The 23712-nt window shown below is 46.2% G+C and overlaps 1 protein-coding gene across 3 annotated transcripts in view; it reads left to right on the top strand.

Annotated features, from left to right (window-relative positions):
- The window catches only part of LOC138818940 (lebercilin-like), a 49212-nt gene extending 44136 nt beyond the window's left edge, over positions 1-5076 (top strand). For 2 of the 3 annotated variants that reach the window (XM_070010076.1, XM_070010075.1), the window contains 2 exons: positions 1034-1163; positions 3905-5076. In XM_070010076.1, the coding sequence (XP_069866177.1) occupies positions 1034-1163; positions 3905-5025 (1251 nt within the window). In that variant the 3' untranslated portion in view covers positions 5026-5076. Of the gene's footprint in view, positions 1-14; positions 47-1033; positions 1164-3904 lie in introns of those variants that run through there. The other variant, XM_070010077.1, reaches the window with a different exon arrangement.
- Positions 5077-23712: the final 18636 nt, after the last annotated feature.

The raw sequence follows: 23712 nt of genomic DNA, 5'->3' as shown, positions 1-23712 counted from the left end.
GTTAATTTTTGCAGCCTCAATTTCCTCATGTGCCATATAAAGGATGGTAAGTAACCTTGATGTTTCTAAAGCTCTTCAGAAACCTGCATGAAAAAGTCCTCAGCCAGTGGCAGCCCAGAGTCCAGTTCATGCTGCAATGAGAAAGACACCCAATATGGGGGCTGAGATAAGAGAAGACGCTTCTTCTTCTTGTAGTGGATAAAATCAGTGTGTAGTCCCAGGGCTGGCGAGCTGTTTTGCTGATCCTCCATTTGGGACTGTAGCCCTCATGTTTGTGGTTGGAGTGGTCTCATCTCCCAGTGAACAAAGGGAATGAGGAAGCAGCGGGCAAGCTGTGCTTAGAAATGTGATCTGGAGTTGCACCTGCACTTCCACCCACCTCACCCTGGTCCTGTCTAGCTGCAGAGATGGCCGACAGTGTCTCCATCTGAGTAGCTTTTTGCCCTGCTTAACACACAGGGGATTGTTTCTAAAAGGAAGAAAATGAAAATGGATACCAGGGGACAGTTACATACTATCCAGTCTTTACTAACAATCCATGCTTTATTTTTATTAAGGAAAATCACACACAGAGATAATTGCAAGGAGCCATAATAAGGGTAAAATTGCTATTCCTTCTGGAATTTTAAGTATGTAGCATTCTTATTGATTTAAATATTATAGAAACTCATTAGGAGACTTTGGACATAATGTAGAACAGCTCAGGTCAGCTGTCACCAGCTGTGTTACATGTTTCTTCAGCTTCTCTTCTTCAGCCATTTCTAGTTAACTTGATTAATAACCAGATTTGGGTTTTTTTGCCTAAAGAAACAGCTCTTCTGCAACTTATCTTCAGAATTTTGTGTAGGTTCTTGGTTTTATTCCACTATTGTGGTTCTGATGTAGTTCATAAATGCTTAAATTTTTAGCTAGAAGCGCAATTCGCAGCAGAACATGTGATTCGTTGCTTTATTCACTGAAAATTGGCTTTAATTTCTAATTTGATATTTCCTCTTCCCCTATGTGTGGATTTGCATTTAAAAATTCACCATAGAATCTGGAGTCCCCAGAGCAAGAGGAACACAAGGAACCCACCGTTCTGCCTTCACCGGTAGAGGAAGAAGAGTCCGGTGAAGATCAAGGAGAGCCCATCGTAGAGCAGGAGGAGGAAAAGCTGGAGAGTGGTACGTAATAGAGTTGGTTTACACGGGCTGTGAGTCCCTGGATAAAGGAAGGGTCAGGGCCCCTTGATGTCTTCCCACTAAACTGCAAATTGTTTGTGCAGAACAAGAAAAGGCAAGTGCAGTTGTAGGAAGCAGTGTATCAAGAGTCACAAACATTTGAACAAAGTTTTTAAGGAAAGAAGAAAAATTACAAGTTCAGGCGGATAAATTCCACAAAGACACAACTTAGATAAAAAGGAAAAACATGCTTTGGTTTTAAGTAAAACTTGAAGAAATAATTGGAGGACGGCTGCTGTTTGGAGCTTGGCCTTGAAGCTGTGGTCCACAGACCAGCTTAAGCTGAAACATCAGAGAGTTATGTTGTCCTGTATACATTCATATCATTGTTCTTTGATTTTACTTTATAAACTAAGTCTTTAATATGCTCAGAGTTAATGTAAATTCAGTGAGCCAATTCACAGAGTTTGTAGATAATGGAAATGAAGTTCAGGACTAAGTTCATTTCTGTCTGGATAAAATGCCTGATAGGCATGAGCAAAGGATCCCAGACTCTACGCTGTATTAGTTACCCAGGGAGTAGAGTAGGACTGTTAGTTATCATGTGTACAATTAATGTATATAGTATGAAGATATAATGTATGTAGTATAGAACTATGCTACATCCAGCTCAAAGAAAAATCTTTTGTTGTTATTTGTTTCTTTTTGTGGGTCATGGGGCTTGAACTCGGGCGTAGTCCCTGAGCTCTTCAGCTCAATGCAAGCACTCTACTACTTGAACCACAATACCACTTCCGGTTTTCTGGTGGTTTATTGAAGATGAGTTTCATGGGGCTAGGAAGGTGGCTCAGTGGTAGAGCGTTTGCCTTGCATGCATGAGGCCCTGGGTTCGATTCCTCAGCACCACATAAGCAGGGGGGAAAAAAGCCAGAAGTGGTGCTAATCCTCAAGTGATAGCATGCTAGCCTTGAGCTGCAGAGCTGAGGGACAGCACCCAGGCCCAGAGTTCAGGCCCCACAGCCAGATGCCCCCCCCCAAAAAAAAGAGTCTCATGGACTTTTTTTCCTTCCCAGTCTGGCTTTGAACTGCCATCCTCAGATCTCAGCCTCCAGGGTAGCTAAGATTACAGGTGTGAGCCACCAGCGCCCAGCTTATTATGGTTTTGAGCTGAAGTTCATGGAACATAAAATTATGACCCATTGTTTTATAGATGTATGTGTGTGTGGCCATGTATATTTAAATACATTATAACTTAAATAGAAGCTATGTATTTACATTATCACACTTGGCTAATGTGTGAAGCAGGATGGTTTCATGTGTTACACTACTACAATAAATAAAATTTGGTATTAATGTTCAATTCCTTCTAGGCAACAGGAAAAGGAATAAAACAGCAGAAGACCATCACTTATCTTTGTGCTTAGTGACTTTTTGTGGTGTGTGTGTGTGTGTGTGTGTGTGTGTGTCTGTGTGTGTGTGTCTGTGTATCTGTGTGTGTGTGTGTGTGTGTGTGTCTGTGTGTGTGCTCATGCATACCAGTCCTGGTGCTTAACCTCAGGGCTTCTTTGCTCAAGGCTAGCACTCTAACATGACCCTCAGATCTCAGCCTCCTGAGTAGCTAGGATCATAGGCATGAACCACTAATGCCTGGCCCGACCTTTTTGTTTTTGTTTTTGTTTTTGGAGACTGTCTAGAATGATCTGACATCAGTGAGAATGTTTGCAAGTTTCTGACATTAGGAGATTTATATGTTCTGCATTTAGAGTTTGAAGTTTTCTGTTAGATTTTAGTTACTGTATCTGCTGTCAGAATATTACATAAAGAATGTCATGTCTTTCTCAGGATTTAGCATCTAGAGAGTTAAGTATAAAAGTCTTTAGCCATCCATCCATTCATGCATCCATCCATCCCTCTCACAACCCATCAGAATATGTACCAGTGTTATATTTGTTGTTAAAAAAAAGAGAACTGAGAATGTGGCTCAGTGGTAGAGTGCTTGCTTACAAGCATGAGGCCCTGGGTTCAATTCTTCAGCACCACATAAGCAGAAAAAGCTAGCAGTGGCGCAATGGCTCAAGTGGTAGAGCACTAGCCTTAAGCTGAAGAGCTGAGAGATAGCACCCAGACCCAGAGTTCAGGCTCCATGACCACCAACAACAAAAAAACAGCACAGATGTGGGGCTGTGGCTCAAGTGGTAGAGTGCTAGAAAGTGGATCAGGGACAGTACCCAGACCCTGAGTTCAAGTACCACAAGGAACAAAAAAAAAAAAAAGAGACCTGGGGAGGCTGAGAAGAAGGTGGCTCAGTGGTAGAATGCTTGCTTTGCATGCATGAAGCCCTGGGTTCGATTCCTCAGCACTACATAAGCAGAAAAAGCTGGAAGTGGTGCTATGGTTCAAGTGGTAGAGAGCTAGCCTTGAGCTGAGGGACAATGCCTAGGCCCAGAGTTTAGGCCCCATGACCAGTAAAAATAAATAAGTAAATAAAAATAAGAGACTCGATCTACCATTGAAGAATAAGTTTTTCCCTGTAAAAGTGACTCTTAAATGCAAGATGTATTAACTATTACTCCCTAATCCCAGAGTATGAGGTACAAAAATGAAATATTAAGTATACATCCTCACTGTACTTATAATACCCAAGTTACATTTCAAAGTATTACTTTGTGAAAGATAGGAATTGAGTTTTCCTTTTTGGCAATAGTTCTATAAAAATCCCAACTTTGAAATTTTATTTCATATAGAATGGGAGAGAGAAGAGGTTGACAAAGAACAAGATGAAAAGATGCCTTTACTAGAAACAGAAGAAAAGCCAGAGTTGAAAACTGGACAGTGCCAAATGGAAATATATCAGCTTCAACAGGTTGACAAATTGGAAGAAAAGGAAGAAGAAGTCAAGAGGGAAATGTTCCTTGCTAAGATGAACCAAATCAACAAAGAACTCCAATATTCTCAGACCCCCCGGAGACATCATTCTGCACCCTTGTTCCCTGAGTTGGAAACAAAACTGCTCGCCCTGGTGAGAAGCACTAAAACAAACATGTCCCCTGAACCCTCTGAGAGATCGTTCAATGGATATCAGTTGCAGGACATCGGCTTTGCAACACCAAAAGGAGATGCTCTGAATTCAGGAAACATTAGAAGTCCAGCATCTCCAAATGACTTTTCATTTGGGAGTTACGTGCCTTCATTTGTAAAAATGTCAGGGAAGTCCAATCTGTGTAGCCAAAAAAGTAGCCTTGTAGATTTGCCAAAAGACAGTATGGATAACTCCAGTAAAGGCAGTATGGACTTAATCACAAGAAAAGAGAGAAAAGCTCATCTGATGGAGCAACTATTTGGCGCCCCGTGTAACCAAAAAAGTAGCCTTGTAGATTTCCCAAAAGACAACACAGATAACTCCAGTAAAGGTGATGTGGACTTAATCGCAAGAAAGGAAAGAAAAACTAACTTGATGGAGCAACTATTTGGCACCCCATATAGCCAAAAAAGTAGCTTTGTAGATTTGCCAGAAACCAATATAGATAACTCCAGTAAAGGCAGTGTGGACTTAATCACAAGAAAGGAGAGAAAAGCTAACCTGATGGAGCAACTATTTGGCACTACTCTCAGCAGCTCCATTTCTGCAAGGGGCAGCAACCCAGGCTCTCTGCCTACCAGCAGAGGTGACTGTGACCCTCTGAATTTTTGCCCAGGGGAGAAAAACAGCAGGGTTAGAGAACAGGATGAAGATGAAGACTTCCTCCTTGGTGAAGGAAGAAATTTTAATAGAAATAGACACCGATTGAAACATGCAAATAATAAGACAACGCTGAAAGCATTTGATTATGTAGAAGATGAAATTGAAGAAGTAACACTGAGATGACGAATTATATATTTGTTTCAATTGTAAATATTAAAGTATTTTAATACAGTATTATAAACCTCTAGACTTTTACTATTAAAACTTTCTTATTGTGGAATGATTTTTGTAGCTAAGTTACAGTACAATTAAAAAGTAGATCATATTGACCCACATCGCTAGTTTGAGAGAATACCAGGGGCTCTTTTGAATGAAACCAAAAATAGAGATATCTCTAACATGGTTTTGCATTTGTGAATTTACCTCTTATACCAGCTCTATGGGCAGTTTAACTTCCCTGAAAGTCACTTTCATTTTCTACTTTTACCCCTATTGATTATTGTTCAGATTTTCACTGAGCTAACTGTTCTTTTCTCATTGACTGTCCAGTGGAATTGAACGGAGCAAATCTGTGGTGGGGAGTCTGGACCCTTACTTTATGGACTAGGACGCAGTCCCTGTCCTGGGAGGCAAGGCTGAGCTGCTCAGGAATGACAGTGGTGACTCATTCCTCTGCAAGTACCCACAGTTCACACCACTCACTCTCAATCTCATCTCTGAAGCTGCTCACCTGCAGCACTGCGAGCACCTCAGGCTGGTCTCAGATGCCTTTTTGTTTGTGTGGATTGTCCCCTTGCTGCGACTCCTGTGTGATTCCTGTCCTTACTCTAATACATTTTTAGTATCTCAGTGGTTGAGTGTTAAGGCTTCATACCAGATGACAAGCCATTGAAGAAATTGCATCTCAGTAGAGAAAGATTTTTCAACCCTATTATGTTTCCAAGGTAACAGCATACTTTGGAAATTTTAACAAGTTCTTTTAAGATTTGAACTTATCCCCATACCAGAGAGACTTTCAGGACCAGGGTTCAAGTAGCCTTTGATCGAAGTGTTTGAGACTTGGGGATTCTGCCCTACTGGGTAAGGCAGATAATTTTCTGTTGAAATGCCCTGGTTTCCTTTCAGCTATTTTTAGTTCACTGTTCAGCTGCAAAGGAATGTGTGGGATATGGCTGGTCTTGAAGAAGCAATACTGGGCCCACCAGCCAACAAGTAAGCACTGTTGAATGAAAAGTGACAGCACTTGTCCAGAAGAAGGAAAGCCTAGAGGTTGGAACTTTAGAATACTAAGAGAAGCTATTTGAACTGGCTGTTTTTGCTCATGGTTGGATTTCTGATGCCAATCATATATTCTGATGAGGGGCAAGAGTTGGTATTTTATCTGCATTTCTTTAAATGCTTATTAATTAATCTTATGGCTAGTTGATAAGGCGTACCCAATCAAACCTCCAATTAAAACATATTGCTTGACATCGATTAAATGGTGTTCTTGTCATTTATTAGGAACAAAATCTGGAAGATTGGCCATATTGGGCCTAGAGATAAGCACATCCTGCAGTGAGCCAAAGGCCAGCAAGTATCAGGTGTGCAGGCATGCAGGTATGCAGGTGTCAGGTGTGCAGGCATGCAGGTGTGCAGGTGTCAGGTAAGCATGTGTGCAGGCATGCAGGTGTGCAGGTGTGCAGGTGTCAGGTGTGCAGGCATGCAGGTGTCAGGTGTGCAGGTGTCAGGTGTGCAGACATGCAGGTGTGCAGGTGTCAGGCATGCAGGTGTCAGGTGTGCAGGTGTCAGGTGTGCAGGTGTCAGGTGTGCAGGTGTGCAGGTGTCAGGTGTGCAGGTGTCAGGCGTTCAGGTGTCAGGTGTGCAGGTGTCAGGCGTTCAGGTGTCAGGTGTGCAGGTGTCAGGTGTGCAGGTGTCAGGTGTGCAGGCATGCAGGTGTGCAGGTGGCAGGTGGCAGGTGTGCAGGTGTCAGGTATGCAGGTGTGCAGGTGTCAGGCGTTCAGGTGTCAGGTGTGCAGGTGTCAGGCGTTCAGGTGTCAGGCGTGCAGGTGTCAGGTGTGCAGGTGTCAGGCGTTCAGGTGTCAGGTGTGCAGGCATGCAGGTGTCAGGTGTGCAGGTGGCAGGTGTGCAGGTGGCAGGTGTGCAGGTGTGCAGATGTCAGGTGTGCAGGTGTCAGGTGTGCAGATGTCAGGTGTCAGGTAAGCATGTGTGCAGGTGTCAGGCGTGCAGGTGTCAGGTGTGCAGGTGTCAGGTGTGCAGAGTGTCAGGTGTTCAGGTGTCATGTGTGCAGAGTGTCAGGTGTTCAGATGTCAGGTGTGCAGGTGTCAGGTGTTCAGATGTCAGGTGTGCAGGCATGCAGGTGTCAGGTGTGCAGGTGTCAGGCTGCAGGCGTGCAGGTGTCAGGTGTGCAGGTGTGTAGGTGTCAGGTGTGCAGGTGTCAGGCGTGCAGGCCTACAGGTGTGATCTGAGGAGGGAGCTGTGGGCCCAGCACTTCTGGTCACATCCATTCTCACTGTGGGAACTTCTTCCATTTCAACAGCTTCCCCATTCCATAAACAAATGCACCCGCTCTCCTTCCCACACACTGGCTTTGAGGCTCCCTGAAGACCAGGGAGGTTTCCAGGTGTCGGGAACAGCTGCCCTGTGGCGGGCGGCTCCTGGGCCCTGTGGCATCACTCACAGCAACGGGATGTGAGTCTGACTCCACTCCTGGGGGTGGGGCTGGGGTGGGGAGAGCAGTCCTGTGGCTCAGCCCTCCAAGGCTCTTCATGGAATGTGGGCTTTCTGCTGTCACTTCACGACCAACTGCCCAGACCCAGAGGTAAAGGAGCTCCCTCGTTCACCTGGCTGCCTCTTTGAAATGAGGGAAGGATAATACAGAGGAAAAACCAAAACTGTTCATTATTATTATTCAGTCCCTCTCCAGAAGAAATGAAAGTAAAATGCCTTGGTGAATTATTCTTCCCTTTCATCGGGTACTGTTGAGAGCACAGTATGGATTTAGGAAAGATGAAGGAAACCTGAGAAACTCATCTGCTCTACAGCTCCCAGAAAATCCTCCGGTCCACATTCCAGGTTTAAGAATTCAGTAGGCTTCACCCTGGGATGACAAAAAGATACAGAGACAGACAGACAGACAGAAAGCATGCTGAGAATTAAAGGTCAAGGATTCAGACATCATCACAGAATGAAGAAATTTGTGATGACCCCTTAGAACTTCAATGGGTCTCTTGCAAAAGTGGAGAGCCATCCTGTTTATCCTTAAACCCAATTAAATACCACCACTTCCTGTCCAGTCTTCTTCCTACCCCAAATATTCTAACTCATTTCACACCTGAGATTTTTTTTCCTCCTGAACTGCTGCTTTTAAGTCATTTTAAGAACTTGACATTAAAATATAATTACATGATGGAGATATACTGTTAAAGCTTGCTCAGTAGGACTTTTCTTTAATAGTGAGGTTTCCAAAATTGCATGCTTCAAAGGATGATTTTTTGAGCTGTGTGTAACTGAATAGCCCATCAGTCACCTGACAAAATGACATGAACTCTTTCAGCCCCCTCCCCCTACCATTTAGGAATAAATGAATGAATTATGCCTCATAAAACCTTGTTTTAAAACAGTATATATTAACAACCAAGGCTGTTGGGTAGTCTTTGGTTTGTGAGATTATAGTCACAGTGACTAGAATACAGAAGATTCTCATTTTTATAGAAAAGAAAAGGCCAAATGGGGAATCTGCCTCCAGGATTGCTTAAAAAAATTAAGGCCACAGATCAATGCAGACCTTGATCAAGGTCCCAAGGCCTGGTTTCTGTACAGCAGGAATTGGACTCCTGGTCCCCCATGCTTTCCTGCCACTGCCAGATGTGTCTGTCCAGTAGTTTTTCATTTCCTCTGTCCATTACCTGCCGGGACACCACTGCCACCTCGTGGTTCCTGGTGGTCACTGCTGTTTATGCAGAAAGGCCAGAATGGGAAAAACCTCAGAATTAATTTCTCTTTAAAACTCATTAAGAATCTATCCCAGGGTAGGAATGTGGCTGAGTGGTTAGAGTGCTTGCCTTGCATGTATGAAGCTCTGGGCTCTGTTCCTCAATACCACATACGCAGAAAAAGTCGAAAGTAGCACTGTGGCTAAGTGGTAGAGTGCTAGCCTAGAGCAAAAGAAAAGAAAAGAAAAGAAAAGAAAAAACCTCTAGCCCCAGGACTGTCAGAAAAAAAAAGAAAAAAGAGAGGGAGGGAGGAAGGAATGGAGGGAGGGAAGGAAGAAAGAAAAAAGAAAAAAAAGGAAAGAGAAAGAACGAAGAAGCAATCTACCATTCTGATCAGAATTGCATATGTGCTATCTTCTTTAATCATCACAGCACTATGAACTGGGCATTTTTGTCCATGAAGAGAGAAGGCTGAGAGAGGAATCCTAAGATTTTACACAGCTTTGTTCCAGGTGGCATGGCCGGAGCTTGTCCTTCCCTCCATCCGGCCCGATGTCTGTCTTTCCCTCCATCTGGCCCGATGTCCTGTCTTGCAGCTTTGGTCTCCTGATGCCTGTGCAACCCTTTCTGACCTGAGCTGTTCCCAGGTTGCAGCAGCAAACCCAAGGGCACCAGGAAGACACACCCACAAACATCTTTGCAAGGCCAGGTAAGGGAGAGATAGCAGGCGCATTTCCACTATGAAACCAGCAGTCAGCTCATGCCTAGAAGCTGCTTGGGCTGCACCATAGATGTGAGTCATCACTGAGCAGGAAAACTAAGAGATGGAACAAAACTGGAGCTGCTAATAAGCCTGTTGGGGATGGAGGGATGGCATGCCAATGCCACCCGTGTTTGAAGCCAGCTCCTGAGTTTTGGTTTGTCCTGTGGACCAGCCCCAGTCAGAAATAGGTTTTCTGTCTTGGGCTGAAAAGTCTGACTGGTCCCAAGGGCTGCCCCTCCTCTGAGCCTTCTCCTTCCCTGTCCACCAGCAACAAGTAAGTATTTGCACGGTGTTCCTGCTCCCAGGACACTGCTGGTTTCCTGCACCTACTCTTTTCTTCTTGTAGTAGAAAACTTAGTAAGAGCCTTATTGGAAAATATGATGTTAAACGTGTGCACGTACGTTACAATGTGAAAAGAACTCCAGCATCTTTTATTTCTTGTTGTAAGTACCAGCATATCAAGTGCAGTTGGGAAGCTGACCGTGGAAAGCAATCATTCTTTCAGAGTCTTGGGGCTGGTGACAGCGCCGCTATCTACCCTGAGTTCGCATGTTGTTGTGGCTTGGAGGAAGACAATGGGTTTTGCCAAGAGAGACACACACTTTTGGGACTGTCATACATTCATTCAAGTCAAGGTGAAGACACACAAATACATTGGGAAAAGTAGCCCTTCAAATCATTTTTTTAATGATTAATGCATCCAGGCATTGGTGTGTCTGAAATGCAGACTCGCATGACCCCCGCCTGAGGATTCATGTGCTGTGTAAGGTTTATGTGCGCTGGTGAACAAGGAGAAAGCGCCTCCATAGTCCTGGCAGTGCTCGGGATACCCAGCTGCTGCCTCCAGGGAAGGAGAAAACTCCTTCCAAGTCTGGGCACTGGTCAGGAAGTCCTGGCCACAACCTTGGAGGAAGGCACCAGATGTGCTCTTCATACCCCCTACCCCTGCCGCCACCTTTCAGTGGCACCATATACACAGAAACACATCAGCCATCCCTCTAGACTTCCCCTAGGTAAACGTTTGTGCCTTGTATGTCTCTTGTAACCTTTTGGTCTTACATATCCCCTGTAACCTTTTGGCCACATATATCTCCTGTAAACCTGTGGCCTTGGGAAACTGCCACATGTTCACCATAAGATTTACTTTCTTTGTGTGTATGCCATATATAAGTCCTTAGTGTTCCTAATAAGCTTTCTCTCTACCTGCATGGTGTAATCCACTCTGCCTACCAGACACTGCGTTCCCAGGTCTCATTGTGTGAATAGCAACACTGATGGCTCACGCCTGTCAACCTAGCTCCTCAGAAGGCTGAGATCTAAGCATCATGGCTCAAAGCCAGTCCTAGTAGGAAAGTCTGTAAGACTGTCATTTCCAATGAACCACCAAAAAAATTGGAAGTGGAGCTGTGGCTCAAAGTGGAAGAGGGCTAGCCTTGAGCAGAAAACAGCTCAAGACAGTGCCCAGGTCGTGAGCCATGAGTTCAAGCTCCACACAAAAAGAAATAAATAAAATAAAGATGAGTGCTTATTCTGGAATAATGGGGAAAATATTTCTTCTAAAAGTATCCCTTTCTTAACATTCCAAAGAAGAAAATTTCATTTTCTTCATTTTCAGATTACTTCTTACGAGGTAAAGTACTTATGATTTCAGTAATAATATCAATAACTTCAGCACCCTTCCCCAAGTAACACTGTGCTTATCGTTTATTTTCCAGATGTCACTCAATGTGCTTTTCCAGGCTGTTTGCTGGTTGCACTGAGGGTGGGGTCTGGAGATGATCACTGCCTGGAGCAATGCTCGGGGCCCAGCACAGACCTTCCACCAGCGCTGCTTTAGCTGCAGCAAAGGAGCTGCTCTTCTCCTTTGTTTCTCCTTGAGGCTGTCATATTACTATGAGAAAAATGATTTGCAAGTAATATACATAGTCACAAACAGGCACTGGAGTTAAATACCGCTGCTTTCTCTGGTTATTTTGGCCAGAATAGTGAATTCCCCTTCCAGATTCTATCTCAAGCTTCCTGCCAGACAAGTTCAATTGATGTTATTGGCCACCTGTAAGATAAAGATTGATAATGTTGGCCCACAAGGGGAGAGTAGATTTCTCTCTACTTTGAACCAAAGAGATTTGAAAATATGCAAACTTTAAGTGTGTGCTCTGTATTATGAGGGTATCAGAAATGATGGGCCTGATCAGATAACAGAGAATTTTACCATGCTGTTTTCTTTCACTACTGGGAACTTACTTTTCCTGGAGCAGCTGATCCTTGTTTTCCCCAGATTTCATGTTTGTGAATCTGCCTACTCAATAACATTTATTTGTAAACCTACAATCAGTACTTCTAGAGCTTTCCTGGTTATTCGAGTGTTCACAGAGGTAAAAGTTAAACAAGGCAATATTCTGCCTTCCCATTCTTACTATGTAAATGAGAAAAAATTCCCAGTCTATTTAGTTTCCCCCCCATATCGTTGGTAATTTAAATGTTTAAAATGTCCCCAATTCTAAGGTGCTGTCCTAAACTGCTACAATAAGAAGGCAGTGATATGGCTAATGAAGAAAGTATGTGTGAGCTGAGCGTCATTGGGCAGGAACTCTAGTCCTGCTGGCTATGATTTCAAAGGTAACAAACCAGCAATAAGCTGTAAGTTGTTATTTAGCAGAAACACACATAAAAGAAAGGAATCCACTATTTACTTGGGAAAAAATAGGGCCAGAGACATTTAGGAACTTAATCCTGTATTTCCCCGAGGAACAAAGTTGAGTGTTTACCACAAAGAGTTAGGGGGGACTTTGAAGAATATGAGGACTGCAGATAATAAAAACCAAATTCAGATGCTACTGGCTCATACCTGTAATCCTAGCTACTCAGGAGGCTGAGATCTGAGGATTGAGGTTCTAAGCCAGCCAGGCAGGAAAGTCCATGAGACTCATCTCCAGTGAACTACCAAAAAGAAACAGGTAGAATCATGGCTCCAGTGGTAGAGTGCTAGCCTTGAACAAAGAAGCTCAGGGACAGTGCCCTGAGTTCAAGTTCAAGGACCAGAACACACACAAAAAACACACCAGTTCACAGTAAAACTGGTATGTGTGAAAGTACATAGAACAAATCTTTGCATATTATAAAATGTTCATGTAATATGTTTGCACAAAGAAATTTCCCAGATATAGCTTTTGTGATACTATTGTAAGAAATAAATATCTCTAGTATTAATATGTCCCTACATTTCTACCCACATCATTGCACAAAACTTTTTCTCAGGATGTGATACATAAACATAATATATTCTAGCTCTTCTTTGGAAATATCAGTAGGAGAGTATTCAAAAATAAATAAAACACATGAAGGATTATTACATAACTATGAACATTCCTGTTTGTGCAGAACATGTAATATAATACTGTACAATGAAAATTACAGTATGTGTATCATAAGATTATAATTTTAATTGTATATAAATATTGAAAATAATGGCTGAGGGCTGGGAGGGTGGCTCAGTGGTAGAGCGCTTGCCTTGCATGCATGAGGCCCTGGGTTCGATTCCTCAGCAACACATAAGCAAAAAGAAAAAAAAGCTGGAAGTGGCGCTGTGGCTCAAGTGGTAGAGTGCTAGCCTTGAGCTGAAGAGCTGAGGGACAGCGCCCAGACCCAGAGTTCAGGCCCCATGACTGGACCCCCCCCCCAAAAAAAGAAATGAATGGCTGAAGATGTAGCCCAGTGGTAGAGAGCTAGCATGAACATAACTCTACCTTTAACCTCCCAAACAACAAGCAAACATATAAAACCCCTGCAAATATATTGAGAAGAGAATCCTATAACATTTGAAATTGTACATCTCAGCTATAACATTAAAGATCATTTTTCTTTTCTCAGTATTATATTGAATTTTGAATTTTCTAAATTTCCTATAGACATATTGCATAGTAAAAATCTAGCATTACTTCTGATTTTTATAAAATGCAAATCTAGAAAATATTCACACTTGTTTTTACATTCAAAAGCTATATTTTTGTATCATTTGTTATCACAAATAAACCTTTTTTGTTGGTATTTTGAGATGGATTCTCACTATACACTCAGGCTGGCCTTGAACTCACAATCTTCCTTCCTCAGTCTCCCTAGGGCTGTCAAAGAATGACTGTTTCTTCAAGCTTTCCAAAATCTGAGTGAAATGCAAGTTCTGGTCAAGTCTGCTGCAGAACCAGAAAGAACCAGATTCATGGCTTCTGTGGTTTCTGTGGAGAGAACCCGGCCTCCCGAGGGGAGAGCATGGGGGAGCATGGGCTGGACGCCGGTGGCTCACGCCTGCAATACCAGCTAGACTGGAAGCTGAGAGCTGAGGGCGATGGTTCAAAGCCAGCCGGGAAAGTCAAATCCATTCGACCTTTCTCTCTGATGAACCAGCAAAGGGCCAGGAGTGGGAATGTGGCTTAAGCGGTAAAGCACCAGTCTTGAGCAAGAAATAACAAGCAACAGCATGAGGCTCCAAGTTCAAGCCCCAGTCCTGGCCTAAATACATAAATAAGTACATAAATGAGACATAGATCATGCGAGCCTTAGGAAGAATGAAAAGAGAGAAATGTGTCAGGTAAATGATTTAAAAATAATATATATATATTCAAAGGGACATCTATGCATAGATATGAAAACATACATAATTTCTAAGATGATTTAAAAGGAGATGTATCTACATGTCTACATCGGTTTACTATGTACCCGTATGTACTGGAGAGAGAGTTTTGCAGCATGCATGACTTTGGTAATAAAGTCGCTTTTCTTTCTGGATAGGATGAGGTCTGGGAACAAAGGAGACATTTCCTGAGAAGCCACTGCACAGTTTGATCAACTTTCATCCCCATCGGAGGCAAACCCTGCGGAGGCTGCCCGGGAAGGGTGACCCGGTGAGCCCCGCATCTGTGCTCAGCCCCTCCCCAGAGGGCAACTAGTCCGCAGGGGCGCAGGGTCCCCAGCTCCCCACTTCCGATCCCATTGGGGGCGGGGTAAATGGAGCTGAGACGGACTGGTCCGGGCCGGGGCGGGCGCTCCCCCGTCCTGGCCGCATGCTTGGCGTCGGGGAGCACCGGGTTCCTCTCCAGCCACCCCCGCCAGCCATGCTTCCCGTGCCGGCTCCCCTCCCACAGGCCAGGGGGTCCGCACCACTCAGCCCCAGCCCCATCTTTCCTGCTGGCCTAGGAAGCAGGGTCGGGACAGCCTGACCCTTCCTTCTGTTCACCCAGCACGTTGCCACCCGTCTTGGCTTAATTTTTTCTTTTTGGGGGGTTACCTGACTTGGAGCTTGAACTCAGAGCCTGGGTGCTGCCCCTGGGCTTGTTTTGCTCAAGGCTAGCACAGTACCATTTGAGCCACTGCTCCACTTCGGGCTTTTTTTCCCCCCATAGTCAATTGGAGTCAGCCTGGCTGACTTGTGTTTCCTTTGCCCCACACTTCTCTACACTTCTCTACACATATTTTAGGGTCACAGTCTTGAAAAGGCCTGCCACTGAGTTCTGTCACCAAACACATTGAAGATAAACACTGTCCCTGTTTTGGTTGGACTTATAATTCTTTCTTCTTACCTTTTTGTAACTATCATGCCCATACACATCCCTTCAGTCGTGATGATCATGATGAAAGGGTTTAAACCCAGAGCATGGAGCTTGCTACACTGGTACTCTACCACTAAGCCACTTGGCCAGCCCTGTTTTTTGCTGGTCATGTTTAGGAGAGTGTCTCATTTCCCCATCAGGTGAGCACCTGAGCAGCATTCAGCCCTGCATTAAGGCATCCTGTCCTCTCTGGGATTGCAGGTGTATGCTTCTACATCCAGCTTCCCTCTGTGCAGATAAGTTCTTGAGGACTTTTCTGCCCAAAGATTGATCCTCTCAATCTCAGTTTTCCACAGGTGTGTACCATTCCACTCAGATACAGGCTCATACCTATAATCATAGCTACTCAGGAAACTGAGGTCTGAGGATTGCAGTTCAAACCTAGCCCAGGTTAAATATGTCTGTGAGACTCTTAACTCCAATAAAACTACTCAGAAAAAGCTAGAAGTGGCACTGTGGCTCATATATAAAGCACCAGCCTTGAGCACAAAGAGGCTCAGCAACAGCACCCAGGCCCTGAATTCAAGCCTCAGGACAAGAGAGGAGGGGGGGAGACGGGGGGGGGGGGGGGGGGGAAATGTGCTTGTAAATGTAAGCAAATGCAGAGAATGGAGAGGAATGTAACTGTTGTTTACATTCACTGGAAACAGTGACAGAGCGCTTCCACCATGAGTAATTCCAAAGCAAAGACTGGTGCTGAGCTTAACCTTTAGAAATGAAGTCCAGTGGCTGCCTCTGCTTCCAAGGCTAAGTCTACTGAGATAGCTTTTCCGTTCGCCACAGGCACTAAACAGCTGGAGTTGTTTCCAAAGCATGCATGTATTACTTAGAGGAAAGAGTGATTGCAGGTTTTGACAACGTGTCTTGGCCAGATTTGTGGATCAGTTACCAAGTGCCACCCAGGGCTGCCACAGGGGCACCATGGCAGACATCTGAAAGCATCACCCTTCAAATGAAGCCAAAGTCCAGCACAGCAGCTCAAGCCTGTAATCCTACCCACTCAGGAGTGAAATCTGAGGGCCACCCATCATGGGCAGGGAAGTCTGTAAGATTCACATCTCCGGTTGACTAGCAAAAAGCCAGAAGTGGAGTTGTGGTTCAGGTGGTAGAGTGCCAGCCTTGAGCAAAATAGCCATGTGAGAGCTCACAGTTCTGAGTTCAAGCCCCAGTACTGGTGCGTGCATGCACACACACACACACACACACACACACACACACACACACACACACACACAGAGAAAGAGAGGAGGAATTATACTGTACGATTGAGGAATCTTTTGCTGTCATTCACATGCTTGGTTCTACACCCCCCAAATAATTCACATGAAGACAGATACCAGTGGCTCATGCTGCTCAGGAGTGTGAGTTCTGAGGCTGGAGTCTGTAGTACAAAACCAAATCTGAGAGAAACTTATCACCAATTAACCAGCAAAAAGCTGGATGTGGAGGTGTGGCTCAAGTGTTAGAGCCAATCAAGAGCACCAGGCCCTGAATTCAGGCCCCAGTACTGGAACAAAAAAAAGGGGGGGCAAATTGGGTGGGATGGAATGGACGTGTAATTGTTATCATGGGTCTGGTAGGAAATAGGACCTCAAAGGTACCCACTATGAAGAAAGGGAACAAAGGGATATACAAGAAACAAAGCACAGAGGGACAGGAAATGTGTGGCTGAGACCAAGCTAGACTATGGAGATGGTTTTCTGGTGGTTTATTGGAGATAAGAGTCTCACAGACTTTCCTGCCCCCGGCTGGCTTTGAACTGCAATCCTCAGATCTCAGCCTCCTGAGTAGCTAGGATGACAAGCGTGAGCCACTAGCACCTGGCTATATTTTCTTCTAGGGATAATTTTCTTCCCCTGCATGGCTATTGTGGAAATGCCACACAATGGAGATGCTCAACGTCTCTTCCCAGTGCTGTGTTCAGTGAGGACGGCGGGTAGATTGACATCACTCGTGTCTATAGCCCGTGGGAGCACAGTAGAAACCGGAAAAGGAATAGGCTGGACACTATCATGGACAGGGGAGGACAGGCACAAACGCGGGTTTGGAGGGTGTGCCCGAGGGCTGGGCAGGAGCTGGGTTTTTATGAGGTGTGAGCTGGGAGGCAGAGGTGAATGAACAGCCACCAGGTCAGGGGAGGTGCGCCTTCAGTGGGGCCCGCAGTGGGGTGTTCACAGCGGGGCTCGGGTGGATTGCCCTGCCTGCACTTCCAACCAGTGTGCCCAGCGCCTGTGTGGCCTGGGACGATCGGGTGGGGGTCAGTCCGCCACATTCCATCTTCAGATGCGGAAACGATGGGGCAAACGGGGGGAGGCAAGTCCTGCATATAGGGTCTGCGGGTGCATAAACAGAACTGGGCTGAGAAGGGCGTCACGTGGGGTTAGTAGAACAAAGCAGATTCCCATCAGCTCGTCCTAGCCACAGTGCAGCAGCCAGCCTGGGAGACAACGCGGGCGGGCCAGGTGGTAGGCCTACCGCGCTCACCGGGCACCACCGGGGTCCGCTGAGCGGAGTGCTCGCCTCCCCGTCCAGTCCACAGGGTGCAAACTGTACCTGTCCTGACAGCGCTCCGCCCCGCCCCTCCGGCCCCGCCCTCCCAGGCCCCGCCCTCCCCGGCCTGGTCCTCTCCTTGTCCGTCCTCTCCGGCCCCGCCTTCCCAGGCCCCGCCCTCCCCGGCCTGGTCCTATCCTTGTCCGTCCTCTCCGGCCCCGCCCTCCAAGGCCCCGCCCTCTCAAGCCCTACCCTCTCGCCCCGCCCTCTCAGGCCCCGCCCTATCTACGCCCCGCCCTCTCAGGCCCCGCCCTCTCCAGGCTCCGGGTGCCCGGGGGCCGGGTTGCAGAGTCCCGAATAGACACACGCTGCGCTCCCACCTGGAGTTTCACTTAGATACTAATTTTCAGGGGAAAACGAATGCACGTGTCCGGGTCAGAACGCATTGCTCCTCTGCCGCGCTGTGGTCTGCTCTCCCGCGTCGTGGCTGGCCGTTCTCTCTGTGATCTAACTTCGTTTTCCAGCGCATTTATTTTTTTTAGTCTATTCTGAGCACCGGACTGGGCGATGCGGGGGCAGGACCGCACTGCGCAGGCGCGGGCCACGGCGGCGCCGCGGTCTCGGGCTCCCCCCAGCGGCATCCGAGGGCATCGCGGGGGCAGGGGCGCGCCGCGCGTCTGTCACACTGATTGACAGCTGTCACCTCAAGTCAAGAGGGATCCAGGCCCTTCTCCCGCTGACCCCAAACGATCTGTCAGGCAGTATTTCTTCCCACGACAAGGGGCCGCGGGTGGAGACACTTAGCCATCATCTGGAATGTGCGTGACGACCGACAGGTAGTGCTGCATGGACTGACACATTCGATGGACGGACGTCGGGATGGACCAAAGTGGGAATGGGATGGACGGGGAAAGGCAGGGCTGCTTGGAATTAGAAATAAAGGGAAACCCAGTCCAACCCACACCGGGAAAGGGGAGGGCCTGGAGTGTGCAGCTCACCCCGTGTCACTTCAGGACTGCTTATTGGTGGTTAATTGTAGATAAGAGTCTCATGACCTTTCCTACTTGGGCTGCCTTGGAGCCATGATCCTCGGATCGCAGCCTCCTGAGTAGCTAAGACTCCAGGTGTAGCCACCTACAGTGCCTTCACCACACACTTCCACATACTGCTTGAAGGGTTCAGTCACACTGTCTAGGGTAGTGGAAAGGATCTGGGACGTGGGTTCTGGGATCCAGGGGTGAGTCCCAAATCTCATCTCTATTCCTTGCAATGCAGGAGCTCTGTGATTGCTTAAATGAATGAATGAATAATGAATGGGCCCCAACCATCTTCACACCAAAGAAAGGGAATTCCACGAGGCACTCTCCTTAGCCTGTTGGGATTCAAGGCAAGGGAGAGACTTCAGTGACCCAACTCTGATGACAGGAACCCACGGTGGTTCTCAGGGGTGACAAGAGCAAGAGTGGCTTTTAGTCCCAATCAGGTCCCCTTCAAACGACACAAAAGAAAGCACAGGGTCTAAGCCAAATCACTTAACCTGCTTTGCAGTTTCAAGTCAATTCCCTAAAAGCAGCCTGTAGCTCTTTACAAAGCAGTGGTATAAGTGTTTGAACAGGAAATTGAGATATATGTACTCACACTTGTTAGAATAACAAGAATCATAATTACTGAGCATCTACTATGCACTAGGTATCTCTTGATACCTGGTGTGACCTTCAGGGACCTCTGTAAGGTTATTGCTATTCATATTTGTGCATGGTGGAAATGGTAAGTTCAAGAAGGGTAAGAACCAGCCTGGAACTGGTGGCTCATGCCTATAATCCAAGGTTCTCAGAAGGCCAAGATCTGAGCATCGAGATTCAAAGCCAGCCCAGGCAGAAAAGGCCTGTGAGACTCTTAGGTCCAATTAACCACCAGAAAACTGGAAGTACGCTGTGACCCAGAGTGGTAGAGCACTAGCTTTGAGCAAAAGAGATCAAGGACAATGCACAGGCTCTGTATTCAAGCCCTATGGCTGACGAAAGAGAGAAAGAGAGAAAGAAAAAAAGAAAGAAAGAAAGGAAGGAAGGAAGGAAGGAAGGAAGGAAGGAAGGAAGGAAGGAAGGAGAAAGAAAGAAGGAAGGAAGGAAGGGAATGCAGGCAGGCAAGAGAGGGGTAAGAGCTTGGCCAGGTCCCTGGAGGGTTCACCCTTCCCAGCCCTCAGTGCTGGAGCTTGCTAGAGCTGAGAATGCCATCTGTATGCTCCAAGGAAGGATCCAATCATTGAGAAATGTAGGCCGCAAGTCAAAGAACAAACTGGGTGCCTGTGGCTCACACCTGAAATACTAGCTAAGAGTAGGAGGATGGTGAATAGAGGTCAGCCTGGGCAGAAAAGCTCGAGAGATTTCATCTCCACCATAATCAGCAAAAACAGTCTAACTGGAGGCGTGGCTCAAGTGGTAAGGCACCAGCTGAGCACATGAGCCAAGTGAGTGCAAGGTCCTGAGTTGAGACCCAGGTGCCAGCAAAAACAGAGTTAAATGAAAAAATAAATAAGAGAGCAAGTATAAAAAGAAAATGTGGAAGGGTGGGCTGGGGGTTAGGGGGCTCAGCCCTCGGGCACAGGGGCCTGTGTCTCACCACCTCATCCTTATAGAGTAAAGCTTATTTAGATAGCAAACAGAAAGATGGTGATTTCTCAGTGAGGTCCCAGATGTGGCCCCAGGGGATTCTGGGGAAGTAGTTTGGGGGAGGCTTCAGTGAGCCTGGCATGTTAGCTAATGTCCAGTGCACTTGTAAATTCCACAAATAAATCACTTAGGTTATATTCTTAAAGGAATTTTCTAGCAGTGGCTTGTCTTATGAGTGTGATCAAGGCACTCTGGACGGAGTGGGCTATTTCTCTAACCATATGTCAGACCTGGGTGCTATTTCCTATGCCATTGCATTGGCCTTTGGCACCTTGTTAACAGAGCCCCTGAACAAGGGTAAGTGCATTGAATCCACTAATTCTATTGGACATTAGATCATGAAAACATTATGAAGACAAAGAACTCACAGACCTTCCAAGGAACAGTTAATCTCTTGATTATACAATGCAATATCAAAATGGTTGTTTAAGCCAGATTTTCCTTTAGTCGCTTAGCTCCTTTACTTATTCTTTGAACAAGATTTTTTTAAAGGTGTTCCACATTTCAGACCACATGGGAAGTTGTGAACAAGAACTGCTTGTAGTCAGGCACGGGTGTCTCATAATCCTAGCTACTCAGGAGGCTTCAATCTGAGGGTGATGGTTCAATGCCAACCAGGGCAGGAAAGTCTGTGAGAAAGACATTTCCAATGAATCACCTAAAAAGTTGGGAGTGGAGCTGTGGCTCACGTGGTAGGGAAACAGCCTTGAGTGAAAAAGTTAAGGGACAGCATCTAGGCCCTGAGTTCAAGCCCCAGTACTAGCACAAGAAAGAAAGGAGGGAGGAAGGGAGGGAGGGAGGGAAGGAAGGAAGTAAGGAAGGGAGGGAGGGAGGGAGGGAGGGACAGAGGGAGGGACAGAGGGGAGGGAGGGAGGGAGGGACAGAAGGGAGGGAGGGAGGGAGGAACCAAGGAAGAAAAGAAGGGAGAGAGGGAGAGAGGGAGGGAGGGAGGTTGGGAGGGAGGGAGGGAGGGAAGGGCTACCTGGTTTAATGAACCTTAATGCATATCTCCTCCTTGCATCCTGAGAGGGAAGATAGAATGCTAAACCAGGAATTCCAAATGCAGCAGAGTGCCATGCCCACCCTGCTCATGTTGATGGACGCAAGGAGGGGAATTACTGCTCTTCCTGCCTTTGGTTTAAGGGAGTGGAAAACACTGTGACTACAGATTCAGAGGCTGCGTTCCACCTTCCACCTGAAGTCATCTTGGATTCCATCTTGCTGAATCAGCCACCAAACAGGCTTAGTAGATAATAATAATAATAATAATAATGATAATAATAATAAACAAAAATATATCATAATAAGATGCAAACCTTTCACCCCACATCTCTTTTCCTGAAACACATCTTGTTTAATCCTATTTGACTCTTGAGTCATCCAGTTCTCTCCTTGGTAATCGCCACCATCTCTACTCCGGGCACTAATTACCCATTCCTCCTGTAGTCACACCCAAGGCACAGGGCTCGCTCAGCACCTGTCCTATCTCTGTGCCTTATCTCCATGTGAGAAACTCACCCAAATGAATACATGCACTTCCCTTTGAAGAAAGGATCATAACCTTGGTAATTAGTCGCTTGACCGGCTGAAGGACTTACCTACAAGATGATTTTTTCACGTCCTTTTTATCATCATCATCGTCATCATTATTATTCCTTTCCTTTAAGATCCCGGGCCCATTTCATGGAATTGTCACTTGCCCGGCTATCTCAGGCGAGATCTTCACTCACTTCTCCTGCAAACTCGGGGTTGTAGAATGGCTGACTCGCCCCTGCTGCACCTGAGATGTGACACAGGAGAGCCTCAGTAAAGTCCGGAGATGATGACAGCCCTGCCATGGGCTGGCAGGGAAATGAATGACTTTATTTACCCAAGTAGCTCTCCGGTCACTCCACTCATTCCAAGAAGGGACAGGTTTTTGGTGTTTTTTACTTGCTCGTGGTAAAGAGAATCCATCATCTCATGGATGCTCTTGTTCCAGATGTTTTCCATTGTTTCTACTATTCCCTCTGGAGGCTCCATGTGGTCCTGTGTTTCCATTTCTGGTCAGTCTCCTACCGGCCAGGCTCTGTGAGTGTGTGTATGTATGCATGCATGCATGCATGCATGTGTATGTGTGTGTGTGTGTGTGTGTGTGTGTGTGTGTGTGTGTGTGTGTGTGTGTGTGTACTAGGAGCTGAGAATTCAGCTATTAACCTCAGCACATACTGGGTGCTGATAGCTCATGCCTGTAATCCCAGCTACTCAGGAAGCTGAGCTCTGAGGATCACAGTTTGAAGCCAGCCTGGGCAGGAATTGTCTGTGAGACATTTATCTTCCATTAACCAGCAAAAAGATAGAAGTGTGATTCAAGTGGCAGAGTGCCAGCTTTGAGCTGGAAAAGTCGAGTGAGACCTCAAGGCTCTGAGTTCAAGCCTTAGTACCAGTGTACATACAGACTCTCTCTCTCTCTCTCTCTCTCTCTCTCTCTCTCTCTCTCTCTCTCTCTCTCTCTCTCTCTCTCTCTCTCTCTCTCTCTCTCTTCTCTCTCTCTCTCTCTCTCTCTCTCTCTCTCTCTCTCTCTCTCTCTCTCTCTCTCTCTCTCTCTCTCACACACACACACACACACACACACACACACTCATCTACTGAATATAATGTAACTATCTCCTGGCATGTCTGGGGCTTGAACTTGTGGCCAAGGTACTGCCCCTGACTTCTCCTCAAGGCTAGCACTCTACCACTTTGAGCCACAGCACCACTTCCAGTTTCCTGGTGGTTAATCGAAGAGTCTCATGACTTTCCTGCCTGGGTGGCTTTGAACTGTGATCCTCAGATCTCAGTCTACTGAGTAGCTGGGATTACAGGTGTGAGCCACAGGCAGATTCCTCTACTTCTACATATTTGGATGAGTTCAACGTGGGAGTGTGAGAGGACAGGCACTCACCTTTCCAGTCCTTGTGAAGTGGCCCTGTGTCACCATGCGCATTAGCATCACGTTCCCCGGGCAGCTATGAGAGTTAAATGCGGTGATGCTTCAGGAAGACCTTGCCCTGGTGGCTTGAATTTAGCAAATGCACAGGTCGTGGGTGCTCTTGTTCATGAAAATACTATTTTCCCAGGGTGCAACTGAGGTGCGGCTCCATTCACAACACACACCTTACAGAACAGCCAGTCAAGGATCGTCAGTGTTAACAGGGTGACAAGGATAAAAACCAGTGCTATCACCCAACACCAATGTTATGACCCAAAGCCAGTGCCATCACCCAACACCAATGCCATGACCCAAAGACATCCTCCTTTTTTTGCCAGTAATTTCAAGTCAAAATCTCTTGAACCTAGACTTTCAACCCCCAAGTTCCTCTTCTTTAAGATGAGATATAGTACCTTCTAGAGAAAACAGGACTGCTCACTCCGCAACAAAATATTA

The sequence above is a fragment of the Dipodomys merriami genome, unplaced genomic scaffold (genome assembly GCF_024711535.1).
Source record: "Dipodomys merriami isolate MVZ:Mamm:240054 unplaced genomic scaffold, mDipMer1.0.p SCAF_8, whole genome shotgun sequence".
NCBI classification, from domain to species: domain Eukaryota; kingdom Metazoa; phylum Chordata; class Mammalia; order Rodentia; family Heteromyidae; genus Dipodomys; species Dipodomys merriami.
Note: the sequence above shows the minus strand (reverse complement) of the source record. Positions and strands in the feature narration are given on the sequence as shown.